This window comes from Lepidochelys kempii, chromosome 10 (assembly GCF_965140285.1).
Source record: "Lepidochelys kempii isolate rLepKem1 chromosome 10, rLepKem1.hap1, whole genome shotgun sequence".
Lineage (NCBI taxonomy): Eukaryota > Metazoa > Chordata > Testudines > Cheloniidae > Lepidochelys > Lepidochelys kempii.
Genome location: NC_136389.1, coordinates 69,081,043 through 69,097,493, shown reverse-complemented (window position 1 = coordinate 69,097,493; position 16,451 = coordinate 69,081,043). Strand labels below are relative to the sequence as shown.

Genomic DNA, 16,451 nt, shown 5'->3' with positions numbered 1-16,451 from the left:
TTGGGTCCCGACCCATGGGTTGAGAAACCATGCTCTGGTGGGTGTATTGTGATTGCAAATACTTGTGAACCTTTCCACCTATGAGTGGCATCAATAAAAAAAATAAGTGTTTGGTTATTCTCGTGCAGAAAGATGCTATGTTTTGCAGCTGTCAACCATTTTTAAAGTAAAAGATGTGGTCTCTTTTTTTGTATGTGAGGCTACATGTAGTCTTTCTTGTGCCTATGTAACTTTTGTAGATGCTTCAAGATTTGCTCCTTTCTCCAAATTGCACTGTTCTCCTGTGCCGCACTCTTCACCCCAACGGTTTTGAGACTTACAGGCAGCTAAGATGACCTCCGTAGGAGCAACACAGTTGCATATCCACAAATTTTAACTTGGGTCTTCCATTCAGTCACATGGACTTCTGTTTCCACAGAGACCAAAGCTCACTTATTTCATGGAGGATATTTTTAAGAGCCATTCTTTAGGTGGTGGACTAACATTCTTCCTTTAAAAAGGAAAATGAGTGGTGACAGAATCCTGAGGAAAAGAATTAGTCTTTTCAAAATATGATTTTTTTAAGCTCCCCTCCCCCGCTGCACTCTTTCTTGCCAGGTTGTTTTCCTCACTCTTCCTTTCTTCTCTTCATGACTCCAGGTTCTACTCCGTCTGCCCTCTTTCCACCCATGCATGTCCTCTCCTGTGTTTCACTTTCCACCTGACTACTCCCTTCTTATAAAATGTTTAATATTTTAAGGAGTGGAGACATCACGCTAAACCCAGGGTTGTGAGTTCAATCCTTGAGGGGGCCATTTAGGGATCTGGGGCAAAAATTGGGAATTGGTCCTGCTTTGAGCAGGGGGTTGGACTAGATGATCTCCTGAGGTCCCTTCCAACCCTGATATTCTATGAGTCTATTAAATCAAAACTTAAAACTGCAGGTGTTTAGATTCTGTTTCACCTTGGACCTTGCTCTTGAATCATCAAACGCCCTTTGGCCCCGCAGTAAATGTGCAAAATATAAGCACGAGTGTTTTGTTCAGCTGTTCGGAGGTGAATTTGTCTGAGAGATGTGGCACTCTTCTGATCAAAAGGAGCAAGGGCAAAGGGAAAGATAACTTAAACTAGTTGTAGGAACTTCCACTATCTCATTGCTTGATGCTGATTAGCTAGAAGTGATGTAGAAATGACAACTACGTAACTAAAACAATCTTTAGTTGCCCTTCCTGCTTTGTGTCACTGTTAATTCTGGTACCAGTTACACCCTTGTCACTTGACTCAGTGCATGTTTCAGCATGTTTCACTGTATACCTTAAAGGACAATATTAGTCTTAATTCTTTAAAGACAAATATAGCAAAAATGCCACTTCACAGCTATGATATAATCAGAACTAAACTTTTAATGGCTCTGATACTTAGTCAGTGAAACAGGGCTGATTGCAATGTAGAGATCCCCAATGTTTATAGCACTTCACACGGCATCCTACTTTAACTGATTTGCTTCCTGCGAAATGCAGATTGTACCTTAACTTTTTTGTTTCTAGAGAGCCTATCACTGTGGTAGCTATGTGCTTTGCTGACAACACAAATTACATAAACCACTTACAGAAACAAAATAAAACCAAAAGTGGTGAAAATGAGCGAATGGGGAAAATCCTAGTCTCTGGGCAAAGACAGGGTTGCAAAGCTCACACTCTAGGGAGCAGATCACTGTTGCATTGTGCTTCTCCTTCATCTACCTGCTGTTGTCGTCACATATGCTTAGATTGTAAACTCTTTGGAAGAGGGACATCTCTTCACTGTATGTTTGTACGTTGTCTAGCACAGTGGATGCCTGACTCGTGCCTCTAGGCCCTACTGTAATATTAATAATCTGTGGAATGCTCCACACACACCCACACCACATAGTGACTGCGGCTACAACTTTTAGGTTGTGGTGGTCTCTGCTCCTACTGCACCTATCTCTGAGTAACAGGGTGAAATGGCTGGTAGATGGATCAGCATAGTTAGGTGCACTGCTCCCAAATCTCTCGGCTACACTGTACCATGAAGTGAGTGCAGATTATTTTCAAATGACTTCTGGAGAGAAATCCTGCCCTCCTTTAAGTCGGTGGGGCCAGGATTTCACTCCTCGGAGTCTCTTCCTGTGCAACAACCATACAGGGTTTCACTGCATCCAGGACCCTCTCTGCCAGCCAGGGAAAATTTGCCCTAAATGAGCTTTACATCTTGAAAGACATCAGACTCTGGCTGTGACAGACCACTAAGAGGATAGAGTTCACTCCAAGGCAAATTTTTATTATAGTTGCTTACTCATGTTTCAGTAATGTTACACTGTGTTAAGCATTGCACAAACATCTGGGAAGGCGCAGTCCCTGTCTCAAAGAGACTACAATCCAAATAAATCTTGCTCCATTATAAAATTAAATATCCTACTGTGATGTGTCCTAGGATGATTAGTACTGTGTTTCCCCTTCTCAGTAACTTTTCTTCCCTATCCCTTTTGCTGCTGCCATAGGAGCAGCTGATTGCTTGCTGGTGGGTTTCTGGTAAAGCAGCCAGTCACGTGTGCACCAGGCTGCTGTCCATTTCATATCCAAAGGGACTGAAAACCTGCCCCATACCACCTGGTGGAATCCCAGCTGTAGGTTCTGACTTCCAGTGTCATGGCAATTGCTGTATTAGTGACAATGGGGCCCATCATCATTGGAAAAATGCACTCTTACAAACCAATTAAAAATATTTCCTACCAGAAGCGTGCATTCCTCTGCAGTGAATTATTTCTTTGTGCCTCTTGTAATAAAGTGACATTGAAGATCTGTGGGTAATATCCTGTGACTCTCAGAACTGCAGCTGTAATTTGTGTTTTCAATATTGTGGTTATCAAATATTGTTTATCCTAAAAACTTTAGATTACCCTGGAAATTTCATATTTTAAACTAACTTTTTGATATTTCTGAGTATCTAACTAAGATTGTGATATTAGTGATACTTTGTAGCAGCAGATTACTATACATCAGTCTGTAACTTGAGCTATAAGTAACTATCTGAAAACTATACAGCACACCAACTAGGATGCTAACAGAATGGATGGGAATAATTAAGATCCATGCATCTTACATTTACTAAATATGTAAATGAGGCAATTGTACTTAATTTCCAGTTCGTATGATCGTGATTATATCTCCTCTTGGGTTGAATCTGACTCTTTTTATAAAACAAAGTTTTTTTTTTTAAACAGGAGACTGAGGGTCAGCATTAAGATAGCTTTTTGTCAGTGTCAAACATAGTTTACTGCACTGTGTTGTGGAAGATAACTTAGATTCCTGAACATTCACAAGTATGGTTGGGAGTAACAAGCATGCCGATAATCCTGAAAGTGTTCTAATTACTACATAATACTTCGATAATGATTTACTCTATTACATACAGACTTGATACTTTCCTATATACTGGGAGTAGATTTTGAAGAACTGCAGTGGGTAGAATGTGTGTTTTGTTTCTGTCGCTGTTCTTCATTTGATCTAGGTTGTAAAAAAAAAAAAAAAAAAAAATTAAACGATATATTTTCTAATTCTCTTTGCAGGTATGGTGTGAGTCCCGAGAACATAATTCTCTATGGTCAGAGTATTGGAACTGTCCCAACAGTGGACCTGGCATCTCGGTATGAGTGTGCAGCTGTAATCCTTCATTCTCCTTTGATGTCTGGATTACGGGTAGCTTTTCCTGACACCAGGAAAACATATTGCTTTGATGCTTTCCCAAGGTATGTGCAAATATTGCTAGAGGGATTGCTCTATGGTCACCTTAAACTTTTCTATAGTGTGTTCTTTTATTTGTATTGTGATGTGCATCTTGAGCTTTGGACAGGCATATCTTATAAATCAAAACAGATAATAAATATATTCATTTGCCACTGAGTAGCTTGTAGTCTCAAACTGGGATGCTAGTTTTCTAAATAAGCAAATAAAGAAAACCCTACAATCTTCACAGCTATTTATCATTTCAATTTTTAGTGCTTGTACACAGTCCACCGATCCTGTGTATGTTAAATTTAGACTGGTAACTGTTAGCTACGGTTGCGCTGTCAAGTGCTTTTAGCTAAAAAGTAACACTCCTTTAGAAGTGTACATTGTTTAGCCAATTCTGATTTAAAAGGTACGTGGTATCAACAAATATATGTGAAAGAATTTTAGGCTTCTTGTTAACTGCTGATACTGCTGTACAAAAACAATAGACTGAAAGTGCTGGATAATGTCTGCTACTGCATAAAGGAAGAGAGGAAGGGTGGCACAGTGGTTAGGGCGCTAGCCTAGTACTCTGTGACCTGCTCTGCCACAGGCTTCCTGTGAGTGTGTCTGCCTCAGGTCCCCATCTGTAAAATACTTCCTTGTCTCACAAAGGTGTTGTGAGGATAAAGGCATTAAGATTGAGGTGCTCGGATACCACCATAATGGGGGGCACCTAAGATCAATTGATGAGATATGTGGTACACTTCAGTTGTCGTCTTTAAAATGAGCTTAAAATCTTTAAAATGCCGCATTGAAAGTTTAACGTGATTAGTTTCTGGATAACGAATACGCTTGTCTATATTGTTGGGCTTTTACATTCTGTTTTAGGAGGTACGAAGATATAAAGAGAGACCAAAACATTTGGATGCTAACAGCTGTTCCAGGAATCCTAAACTGTATCAAACACTGAGTTGTAAAAGCAAGTGAAATTTACATTCTAAGAGTGAAAATCAGTGACCAGAGAGCACCCTTCAGTGTTGCAGTTGTTTTTGCAACACTTACAAATGTTTGTAGGTGGGATGTCCACAAGGATTCCATGTTCAGAGCAGAAACTGCATCTTCCAGAGCACAATCATTCTTTTTTTTTCCTGAGTGGGGGAGAAAGGTGGAGGCCCAAATTCCACACATTGGAACCTCAAAGAATCAATTTTGTGGGGCTACTGTGACAAGGAAGCCAGATGTATTTTAACTCCTACTGCTTGAATAATTAAAACTTCATACTAATGAACACACTTTATCTAATTTGCATCTGAAAATTGCTTTAATAAACCAGTACATATTACAACATTTTGATATAGTTTTACTACACTTTTAAAGATGTAAGTGTAAGAAAATATCTTAAACTAGTGGCTCTCAACCTTTCCAGACTACTGTATCCCTTTAGGAGTCTGATTTATCCTGCGGACCCCAAATTTCATCTTACTTAAAAACTACTTGCTTACAAAATCAGACATAAAAATACATGTTACTGAAAAATTGCTTGCTTTCTCATTTTTACCACATAATTATAAAATAAATGAATTGGAATATAAATATTTTACTTGTATTTCAGTGTATAGTATATAGAGCAGAATAAACAAGTCATTGTATGAAATGTTCATTTGTACTGACGTCACTAGTGCTTTTTATGTAGCCTGTTGCAAAAACTAGGCAAATATCTAGATACGTTGATGTACCCCATGGAAGACCTGTACGTACCCCGGGGTATGCTTACCCCAGGTTGAGAACTACTGTCTTAAACCCCTGCTGCTTATTGCAGTGACTGTTAAGTGAGAAGTCAAATTTGCTTTGACTAATAAGCACCAGATTCTTGTTTGACTTCTCTGGGAGGCATCTCTCCAGTACAAATAGTTCTAATCCTTGTCTAAATCTGAGCTGTACAAGGCCATGTGGTGGAAGCGGTATTATTTAACATTTTACTACTATGATGCTATGCTGCAGAGTGTACTTTGCAGCTACAGAAGCCATCCCTGATTCTCTTGTTACTTGAGTGTTTGCTATTAAGTATTCCGTGCAACTTTCTCCAGAAAAAGGTTCCTCATTTGAGCTTAGAAGTCATATATAGTAGCATTGTCTTCTGAGACTGTCATGAAGTGCTTGTGATACTGATCTTCTGACAATGATGCATGCAAAAGTCTGAGAGGAAAAAATACCCCAAGTAGTTTCCTGCAGCCAGGGAAGGGAGAAGACGAGCAAGCTCCGTAAAGGCTTGTGCAGAGTTGAGCTCTGTGATCTGCTGCAGACTTTGGGTACATCTACACTGCAAAAAAAAAAAAAAAAAAAATGGCACAGTGAGTCTCAGAGCCAGGTCAAGTGACTTGGACTTGGGGGCTCCCACTATGATGCTGAATTGGCCGTGTACACGCACGTTCTCACTCAGGCTCTGAGACCTGGCAAAGGGGGTGGGTCTCAGAGCTCAGGCTCCAGCCTCAACGAGAATGTCTACGTTGCTGTTTTTAGGCCTGTAGTATTGACCTGGGCTCGCTGCGGGGATGGTGGGAGGAGGGTTCACCACGTAGGCAGACCTTTTGCAGCTAGGATATAGCAGTGGAATTCATTCTATTCATTATGTTTTATCTTAACTTGATTGAAAGAGCTAACATTTAAAGAGAGGGTTTTAGGAAGACCGTCTGTAGCTAGTGAGACAGCTGCTTCTTAAAATCTATGATCTTCAAGCTTATAGTACTACAATTTTTTTGTGAAGTTGTCATCCTTAGTACACTTCTCAGAAAATTAAAATACGAATTCACTGAGGGGATATTTAGTAGTTTAAAAGCTCTTGCTCTTAAACTTGTGCATCGTTCTTCTATTGGAGTTTTTAAATATCTAATATTTATGATTAAAATTAATACTTCTAGAGGAGAAAAAGCTAAGGTTTTTAATTACTTTATTTACAGGATTGTGTAGCAGTGATTAGATTGAACGAGCCAAGTCAAACAGTTTAAAAAATAAATAAGTGTGTATGGGGGAAGGGGTGTTTAAAGCTTGACAGCAGGATGTTGTACGGTATTTTTTTATTACTCTTCTACTGATCTGTTCATTGCTCTGACTGACTTCACTTAAAACAAGGGAAATAAACATTTGTGCATTTTCATTAATGTGTACAGCACATCTGTCTGCCTTCACTGTAGGAAACAATGTTTATATACACTTTTGGAGAATGGCGGTTGTATGTGTTTTATGTTGGGACCTCATGAGAATGTAGTCTCTGTAGATTTCCTAGATGCAGAGTGGTGTGGCTGAGAATACCAAGTAGGCTAATGTGCAGTTTAAATACTGCTTTACAAGTAGCTGAGTTGGCAATGGGATGCTGTCCAATTTTTTGCAAAATACAAATATTTTTTTCTTTAATGACAATTCTTCATCTGTATTCACAGACTATTAAGCTAGTTACCTGAATGCTGCAATGATGGGGATTTCCCAATTTTCTAAAATATATTAAAAACAGTAGCTAGCTAATAAGAGTGATATATAAAAAGACTTTTGTGTACATAACTGCACATAGCTGACATGCCTATTATGAAATCTTTACTCAGTAGCAGGCAGTCCATTGGGTTTTAAGACTTTAAACTAAATTAGTCAATATTTTGCTTATTTCACATTGCCATTAATTATTGGTATTCTTCACCTGGGGATGCAAATAAAAACTACAATTGTACATCTTATACTGACAGTCTCTCTTAAAGTCCTTATCTGTATTCCACATGGAAAAAGCTAAACCTGACTAGTCCATATTTAATGTTTTCCTGCCAGAATCTAATTTTAAAATCAAGTCTTAACTTTTTACTGTTTTAAGCTTGTACAGTCTGTTTTGAAGAGATACTGGGATGTAGAGAGACCAGAACGTTTGTTTAGCAATAGCTGTTACCTAGAATTCCACAGTACACCAAATGCTGAGCTTTTACACGCGTGAAATTCTTTGTTCCAGTTCACATTTAAATTTTTGAATGGAATTATCAGTATTTTCAAAATGTTGTATTTATTTGTAAATTGTCACATTGGCTTGCCTTTTTGTTTTTTTTACTCATTTTGAGTGACTGGATAGATGGTTTCACTTTTGTGTTGTCACTTTCACATCTAGATGTTTCACTTCTTTCACTTCCTCTGAGAGTATCAAAATCCTGACTCCCTTTAATTATTGTTCAACTTTATTTAACAAATCATAGAAATTAGAGGTGGGAAAAAGTTGTCTAGTCTAGTTGTTCTGTCAGTTCAAGATTGTTCACTACAATAGATCTTCTGATGTCTTATTTCAGATGTCCAAAGCGATGGAGTTCTCACTACTTGGGGAACTGTTCCACAGTGTAATAGATATCACTGTTAAGAAAACTTGCTAACAAGCAAGCCTTTTCCTAATTTCATCTCCTTATTTCTAGTCCTATCCCCTTGTACCACCCTAAATAGTTCCTTTCTTTCCTTGGTGTTCACACCCATCAAATATTTGTAGATTGAGATGTATTTACCTATTATGAAAAGAATAGTATGTTTAGTTCATTCTAGTACTTGACGGGGAAGCAACAAATAATTCTATATGTAAACTGTTGGCTAAATATGGTATATTGGAGCTTAGAAAATAGAGTCGTGAGAACTACAGATACTGTAGTAGCTTAATCATTGTCCTTTCCTCCCACCCTACTCTCCCAAAAACAAAAAGTCCAATAGAAATACTATACTGCTAAAGGAAACTTGCATCTAAGCTGAATGTTTACTTTAAGGTCAAAATTTCCCCAAATTTAGGTGGTGAAAAATAAGCCTTTTCCAAGCCCAAGATGCACATAAATGTTTCCATGAAACAAATCCTGTCTATGTTTTTGTTGTTGTTGTTGTTGATTTGCCGTTAAATATGTCCCTTTCGTGTTTTCAATCCTCACATTGCAATATTGTGCTAGTGCATATGAGAACCTGGAAGTGAAAATGACCGACCAAAAGTATAGTATAATTGTAACATAACCCTATTATTTTTTTCATGGTGCGAGCAGAAATGCAAAATGAAAACAGCCAATTTAAATAGAGAAAATTATATTTTAAAATTAATCTTAAAATGAATTAATCCTTTAAAATAATCTGTATTAACCTCTGAGGTCAATAACATAGATAAGAATGCTTTCTAAATGATTTTTCAGTCAAAGGGCCATAATGAATTAGGGAACTGAATGGCTCTAGGCTACATTGGTCACTAGTTCAAATTCAGATGTGGTGACTTAAGTTTCATCCTCTGTGGGAATGCATTGGTGGGCTCAGGTTGGTTCTGAGGTAGACAGATGTCCACATCCTAGCTGGTATGATGGGCACTAATAAGCCAAAGATTTGACCAGGCAGGAGAGTGGACAGACTTCTTGCCATTGAAGAGATTGGTAGCATGATGGCAATAAAAGGGGAGCTTGCACTGACCGTTATCTTTGCCTGTTTTGTGGATAAGTCAGTGGGGCATCAAGGGGGGGGGGGGGCATCCATTTAAAAAAAATACAATATTCCTTAAATGTGTTTAGTAATTAATTCAACTTCGTTTTCTTTGGTACTACAAATGTAAAAACTAAAAGCCTGAGTAACTTCTTTTTCTTTTCCATCCCCCCGCCCAGCATTGACAAGATATCTAAAGTAACCTCTCCTGTGTTGGTAATTCATGGTACTGAAGATGAGGTAATAGATTTCTCCCATGGCCTGGCAATGTATGAGCGATGTCCACGAGCAGTGGAGCCCCTCTGGGTGGAAGGGGCTGGGCATAATGACATAGAGCTTTATGCACAATATCTAGAAAGACTAAAACAGTTCATATCTCATGAACTCCCCAACTCCTGAAGAAGCCTACTTGATTTTACCTCAGTTACTGTGAATGGAAGAAACTACCTGTTTTTTGCACATGCTTTAACTGGATAGCTGTAATAGCTTTATACTATGAAGAAATACCTGTCTTGAGGGTGTTCTAATCAAACATCTGATGAAACTTGTCTTTTATATCTGGAAATTATTCTACTAATGCACACAATATGGTCAACTACTGTAACTCCAATGATTTTTAGTTTCATTACTCTGGAGGACAAGGGGATACTAGCTGAATATGGGGACACTTTTAATCTAGTGCTGTATTAATATTCTAAAGTCAGTTTTCTCTACTGTCTGATCATTTATAATTCTGTCCTATGAGACTTTTTTTCAATGTTCTCAGTATTTGGAACACAACTGTTGTGAACTACAGCTTGTTCTTAACAATCGATTCATGGGTTCAGTCTAAGGGAGTACTTTCTTTGTAAATTTCTAGCTGTGGTAATGTAACTGGCAAGTTGTTGTGACGAGGTCTTTCCTCTTAGTGATCTTTATTTAACTTACTAATCTTCCCAAGTAAATTTATTTAAGATGTCCTACTCTTTCCTGGAAAAAAAAAAATTTACTACATGGGGCTAAATTCTGTAACAACCTCTCAGCCATCTGTATAAACATAACTAGAATATTCTTAAGGAAAAATTAACTGAATTGTTTTTGTTTAATAAAAATAAATGTGTAAATTCATTAATAGAAAACTCCTTTTAATATTCAGAGGGTCTGAATAAGAGCCATAACATTTCCTTCTGTAAAGCATTCCTGTAGACTTTTTAAAAGTACTGTACATATTTGAATTTACATTGTGCATAGATTCTTAATTGGTAGTTTTAATTTAAGTCTAATTACAATAAACTGCAGAATTCTGGTTTGTATATGATTGAATACATTTTGTTAAAATATGTTTTTATCCCTATATTATTTTGCTATTAAAATTTTATAAGATTTCCAGGACAAAAAAATTAACATTTTATGTTTTTGATGAATTTATGTAACTAAATTTTCATTGAACTAATCTTTTTAGTTTAGAAGTAATTTGATTCTTTGACACTGGAATCACACAAAATATGCATCAGAAATGCAAGACACTTACAATTGTTACACTACTACCATAGGTCTAATTTTTTCCAAATTTAAAGGCCTTAAATGTACTGTAAGCCTCAGATTGTTGTAAACATTGATTGCGGTTGATTGCAGTTTGTGTACTGTTGCTAGAATGCAACACAGTGGTTGTAATGGAATAAAGGATGCATGGATTAGAGCATATTGAATTGTGAATGTCATTTGTACTGTCGTTTTCATACAAAAGCAGCAAACATGAGGTATGGAAAAATTATATTTTGGAAGGAGGAGAAAATACCAAATAATCTGGTGGCCTAACCTTGCATTTTAATGTTAAATATTTACAAAAAGGCACAAAATAATCCTAAAGAGCAAACCTGCCATTCTGCTCAATATTTTATGTAAACGGAATGTAAACTGGTGTTGTTTGGTAAGGATTCTTGACTTACTGTTTAAATATTGAAAATCATGGCTGGGAACAATGTTTGAAAATATGGTCATCGCGAGATCTTGTGACAAGGATGCAGTTAACTAACGTGAGCACAGCAAGTGTGCATGCTATCTCGGAGATTGATTTAGAGCGGTAGTGCCCTAGGAATTAAAGTAAAATTGAAATTTTCATGTTTATCCCTGAATCCTAGAAATTAAAGCTAGAAAAGGTCAGTTAGATCATCCAGTCCCTCTCGTCAGTCCAGGCTGGTTCTTTGCAATCGACCTTGTGCAGTCAGATTTTAAATAGCCCAAGCAATGGGGCTTCCAGCAGTTCGCTTGGTGACTATTCCACATGCTGTCAAGTGAGTTTTTGCTTCATTTTCATCTTAAATTACCCTTTTTGTTTCAGATGACTGAGCTTTGTAACTAAATGAGGTGTGTTTCGTGTCATCTTTTCATCATATCCCTTTTATACAATCCCTAAGAATTCCTTTCCATCTCCGAGGACAGCAGCTCCCATTATTAACATCTGTGGGAGTTGTTCTGACCCTGTGATGAAAGAGTGGGGCCCCTGCTGTGCATACTCTGTTTGTAGATATAGGCCTATGCATTCAAAAGTGACGAGGGACTTTCAGTTTCTCCAGTTCTGAGTGTCCAACTTGAGACAATTTAGAGGCCTGGTTTTTCAGGAAATGCTTACCACTTTGTCACTTCTGAAAATTTAGGCCAGATTATCTCTTCCCCTCCCCTGCATAATGCAGTCACTTTTAAATATTGCTTAGACATGTTCCACTTAGCTCTTTTAATCTTTCCTTTATAAATCACTTCCCCTAGCTTCCTCAATCACTTGATACAGTAGTCATTGAATTTGGTCAAATTTGTCAGTATCTTAGTAGTGAGGTGCCCATAGCTGAATATAGTTCTCCAGATGTGGTCACATCAGCCCCATATAGGGTTGGAACTACTTACTATCTCTTTGCTGCTCCTTGAAATGATGTGTACCTATTCAGCCCAACCTTGCAATAGTATTTTTCACTGATATTTGCTATTGCATTGCAGACATGTCCTGGGTACCCTCACCACTAGATTTCTTTCAGCATGACTGTTTTCCAGATCTTTGTCTAACACTTCCTTCAGATTTTTTCCATTTACCCAAACTTTCTGCCAATTTTTAATATGTATAGGTCCCTTGATATTTCTCTGTTCTGGTCAATGTCAGTAACTCCTTACAATTCCATATAATCTGAATTTCATTAACATGTTTTAAACTTTCCCTGTCATCAATGAAAACATTAAATAATGATCCTTGCCATGACCCTCTATGATGTTGCCTTCTCCCTTCAATTCAATAAATTTACCCTCAAAGAATTTTCAGTGCATTCAACAATATTCCTATCCAAGCATGCTTGAATCAGTTCTGTGAGTTGTGTGATGCTATCAAACTCTTCGGTGAAAAAGCATATATAAAATATATTGACCTCTCTCTTCATTCCAGTAATTTTGTAATGATCATTCCCTGACTTTGGGCATTTGAATATTTCTAATTCATACATTTAAAAATCTCCCACCTGTTTAAAAAATTGATTTATGGGATGTCAGAACTAAATTTTAATTAAAAATCCATGACTGACTCATGGAACAGCTTAACCAAGCGCAAATCCAGGACACTCTATATTGAAAGAGAATAGTATTAGCATAGGACCTTTTTGTATCAAGAGGCGTAATGGAGTGAAACTATGGGAGAGGGGCTTTGAACTATTGTTTAAAATGCTCTGGGTTTGCAAAAAATATAATCAATGGGACTTTTGCTAAACTCCAGCTGACAAAACAAAAAATTTGTAATATAATTTTGTTCTTAAATTTAGATACGCCCTTACCATAGTGTAAGCATGTTTTAGAGCTATCACGATGTCTCTGAAAATTAATTGCTGTCTATATGCTGTTTTGTAAACCGTGTTGCTGGAGTACTTAGACGGTCTTTTAGGGTGTAATGTTTCCTAACTTTTTTTTTCTTAGGTGTGTGTGTTGCTTCCATTTATTTTTCACTTGGGACAGCTGTGAAAGCTTTATGTAGTAGAAATTTTGGGGGTAGAAAGATGGCATGGAGCACGACTGTACATCTAAATTTTTTTTTCTTGACTTCTCAGTTACAGCTGGTATGGCAGCATTTGGGAATCTGATACACACTGTTTACATTTCTAATGTAGTCATTGTGGTTCTAATGTTGGTACCCTATCCCTTAATTTTCAGACTCTTCCCTGTATATCTGTTATGTTATACCCCTTCCACTGCTTAATTACCTACTGTGCTATAGGCTAATTACTTACCTTCTACTCTTAGGGAGATTGTTACTTTCTGCTGGAATTTGTCCAGGCCCTTCCCCTAAATCGGGGCAATCTTACATGGGGTACTGACTTGTTAGCCCCCTAAATAAGCACCAAACTCTGTTTTCAGATTAGTGCTTTGGATCTGCAACACTTTCTATTCCTTATTTTGGAGGTGGAGGTGTCTCTCTACCAGCCAGGTGTGGTGTGGGGGACTGGCCAGTCTCAGTGAGAACCTAACTCCTTCATTTTGGATTTCCCTTGAAGGCAGCTTTAGGAGCATCTTCCTTCCGCTGCTTCTTGCTGCCTCTTTTCTGAACAGCCGTAGCTTAGAAAATAACAGCTCGAGGCACCTTTGCTCTTGATCTACCTAGGCCCGGGGCTGGGGGAGGTCCTATGCTGCTGCCTGGCAACTCCACGTTCCCGAAGACTTTTGGGGGGGATGGGAATAGGACCTCCAGGGCCGGCCTGAAGTGCCTGGTGGTGCATCCTCTCTGCGCCTCGCTTCAGCCACTCTGCGCCGGCCCGCTGCATCAGGGCCGGCTCGGGGCGCAGCAGGGGCCCTGGCGGGGTGGGTGGCTTTCGGCAGGGGGTGAGTGGTTTGCATTGGCTACTGTGCCCCGTGCGCTCTGGACAGGGAAGGCGTTGGCAGGGAAGGCGGCTGGGGGCGGAAGGGAGTCCCCGGGAGCCGGGCTGCCAGGTAAGAAGCGCAGAGCAGCGGCCGGGGGGAAACCAGGCAAGCACCGAGCTCGCCCCGGCTCCGTGCGCTCCCAGTCCTACCCTGGGCCGCGGCGGCAAGGAACCGGGCTGCTGCCCCCTGCAGCCCCGTCCCCCTAGGCGCCGCCGGGAGAGGGGAGCTAAGCGCAGCTGGGGCTGCGGGGCTGAGACGTGGCCTGGAGGTGCCAAGCGGACTGCAGAGGGCATCGTGCGCGCCCCAGCCCGGCGCCCGGCGCTGCGGAGAGCGCCTCCTCGAGCCAGGGGTCTTGGTGCAGAGCGGAGTGCCCGGCTGGGCGGAGGAGAGGAGCGAGGCTCAGCCACCCAAAGGCCCCGGGCAGTCCCGGGAGGCTGGTGGGTTGCGGGCCGGGCTGGTGCGTTGGGGGTCGTCGGAGCTCTCTGGTTCCCCCGCTCGGTGCTCGCTCGCAAACACCGCCCGGGCTTGTGCTGCGCGGAGTCCCGGCAGGGGGGAGCGGGGCTGCAGGGGAGGACAGCGGCTGTGCTGTGTGGGGGAGAGCGCGAACGGGTGGAGACCCATCTCCCCTTCGTTGCAGGTTTAAAATCCCAGGCCTCTGCGCCCCTCCCGCCTCCACGTCCCTTCATGCAGCAGCGCCTCCCATTAGCAGAACTGCCAGCTCGCCTGCCGCCATGGCTTCAAGGTCAGCCCCCCTGCAGCCGGAGAGCAGATCAGAGGGGCTGCGGGCATCTGAGCGTCGCCCGAAGAAGAAAGCTAGCAGCGGTGTGCGTCTCTCAGCACCCAGCCCCCGTGCCCTGGTACTTGCCAACCTGCTGCTGCTCCTGTCTCGTTGCCCAGGTTCTCAAGCGACAAGTTTAAACAGTTAGTAAAACGTTGTCTGGGGCTCCCGCAAGCGCTCCGCAGTGGGTTGGTTAATGTAGCATTTGGGTGCAGCTGACGCGTGAGGTTGGCTAGAGTGACATGAGGACCAGTAGTTTGCAGCTCAAATTACAAATGCCGTGGACGGTGCAGAAGCTTTCCAATGGGCAGTGCTAGCAGCAAAGCTGCTTGCTTTATCTGGCTTTCAAGCGGAGGCCTGTAAAAGTGCTGAATCAGCAGTTCTTGGGCATTTAAAACAAGAGAACCCAGAGTTCTGTCCATTTTGCCCCAGCATGTTGAGTACACGCTCCCATCTTTCCTGCTGTTTGGAAATTCTTCTGGACTTCCTCAGATCCACATTTCCCCTGCAATTCGGGGCCACCGGGGGTCCAAAATCAGCATCTAGATCAGAATGTTGTGGTTTGATTCCATACCACCTCCTTAACACATACTACTGTAGCCCCTGGGAGAAGGACCAATACATATAATACTATTATTTGATGTTTCTCTTGCTGGTATTGGCTTACATTTATCTCCTTTATTCTCTCCAGAATCTGAGTTGCATTTTTCCCTCCCCAGCCCAAAAGTGAGCACTAGCTGGGTTCAAGCGTGTACACACAGGCCATGTGCAAGTTTCCATTACACAGCTCTGCCCCTCGATGCGCCTCTGCCCCTCCACTTCCAGTCCTGGATCTCTGTTGAGTGGAGACAGCGAACCCTGTTGGTGCTTCTTCCCTTTTTGAGTTACAAGCAGGCCCCTAATAGGATCTTTAGTTTATCTTTCAGATGATTGCTGGTAATAATTATAATATAAAGATAAAGTCACAGTTGTAAATACTTTATCTTTAACTCCGATGCTTAGACACATGACATAGTGCAAGGTTCATTTGAAAAAGATAGCAGATATATGTATTGTTTAAAACAAAATATTGCTTATTATTAGTACATATAGTTAGGAAATGTTTTGAGTTTTCCATGGGGAAAAATGACTAACATTTTCTACCAACACTTTTTGGGTTTTCATTAAAAAAACTCCAAACCAGAAATATTTTAAGTTTACAAAGTGTGATGTCATGGCTGCAGAATGCAACCTATTTAGATAGTGTCCCAGAGGTTTTGATCCAAAGCCCATTAAAGTTAATGGGAGGCTTTCCATTTACATCTGTGAGTTTTGGATCAAGGCCATACTGGTTAGAACAGGAAGCTGGATTCAGGACTCATAGGGACTAACTGTCTAGTCATTTGATTTCAGGGGGAGCTGTGCACACAGTTAATAGGATAGTTAGGCCCCAGCTGAATTCTTTGTTCCTGGCTCTGTGACTGACTTTATCATCTAATCTTTGGCAAACCTCCCTGTACTTCAGTTTGCCCATCTGTAAAATGGGCATAGTAGTCATCTATGTCACAGGGGTGTAGTGAGCTTTAATTTAACAAAGTTTTTAAGTGCTTTGAGATCCTCCAGATGAAAGATTCTATAGAAATGCAAAGTATTGT

General features: G+C 40.4%; 2 protein-coding genes across 10 annotated transcripts in view; both read left to right on the top strand.

Annotated features, from left to right (window-relative positions):
- ABHD17C (abhydrolase domain containing 17C, depalmitoylase) overlaps window positions 1-10,856 on the top strand; it is a 51,878-nt gene extending 41,022 nt beyond the window's left edge. For 2 of the 3 annotated variants that reach the window (XM_073304104.2, XM_073304105.2), the window contains 2 exons: window positions 3,569-3,748; window positions 9,353-10,856. In XM_073304104.2, the coding sequence (XP_073160205.1) occupies window positions 3,569-3,748; window positions 9,353-9,572 (400 nt within the window). In that variant the 3' untranslated portion in view covers window positions 9,573-10,856. The other variant, XM_073304106.2, reaches the window with a different exon arrangement.
- Window positions 10,857-14,056: 3,200 nt separating this feature from the next.
- LOC140895014 (cell surface hyaluronidase CEMIP2) overlaps window positions 14,057-16,451 on the top strand; it is an 84,542-nt gene continuing 82,147 nt past the window's right edge. For 4 of the 7 annotated variants that reach the window (XM_073304100.2, XM_073304092.2, XM_073304091.2 and 1 more), the window contains exons 1-2: window positions 14,057-14,108; window positions 14,677-14,960. In XM_073304100.2, the coding sequence (XP_073160201.1) occupies window positions 14,771-14,960 (190 nt within the window). In that variant the 5' untranslated portion in view covers window positions 14,057-14,108; window positions 14,677-14,770. Of the gene's footprint in view, window positions 14,109-14,137; window positions 14,477-14,676; window positions 14,961-16,451 lie in introns of those variants that run through there. The other 3 variants (XM_073304094.2, XM_073304096.2, XM_073304093.1) reach the window with 3 other exon arrangements.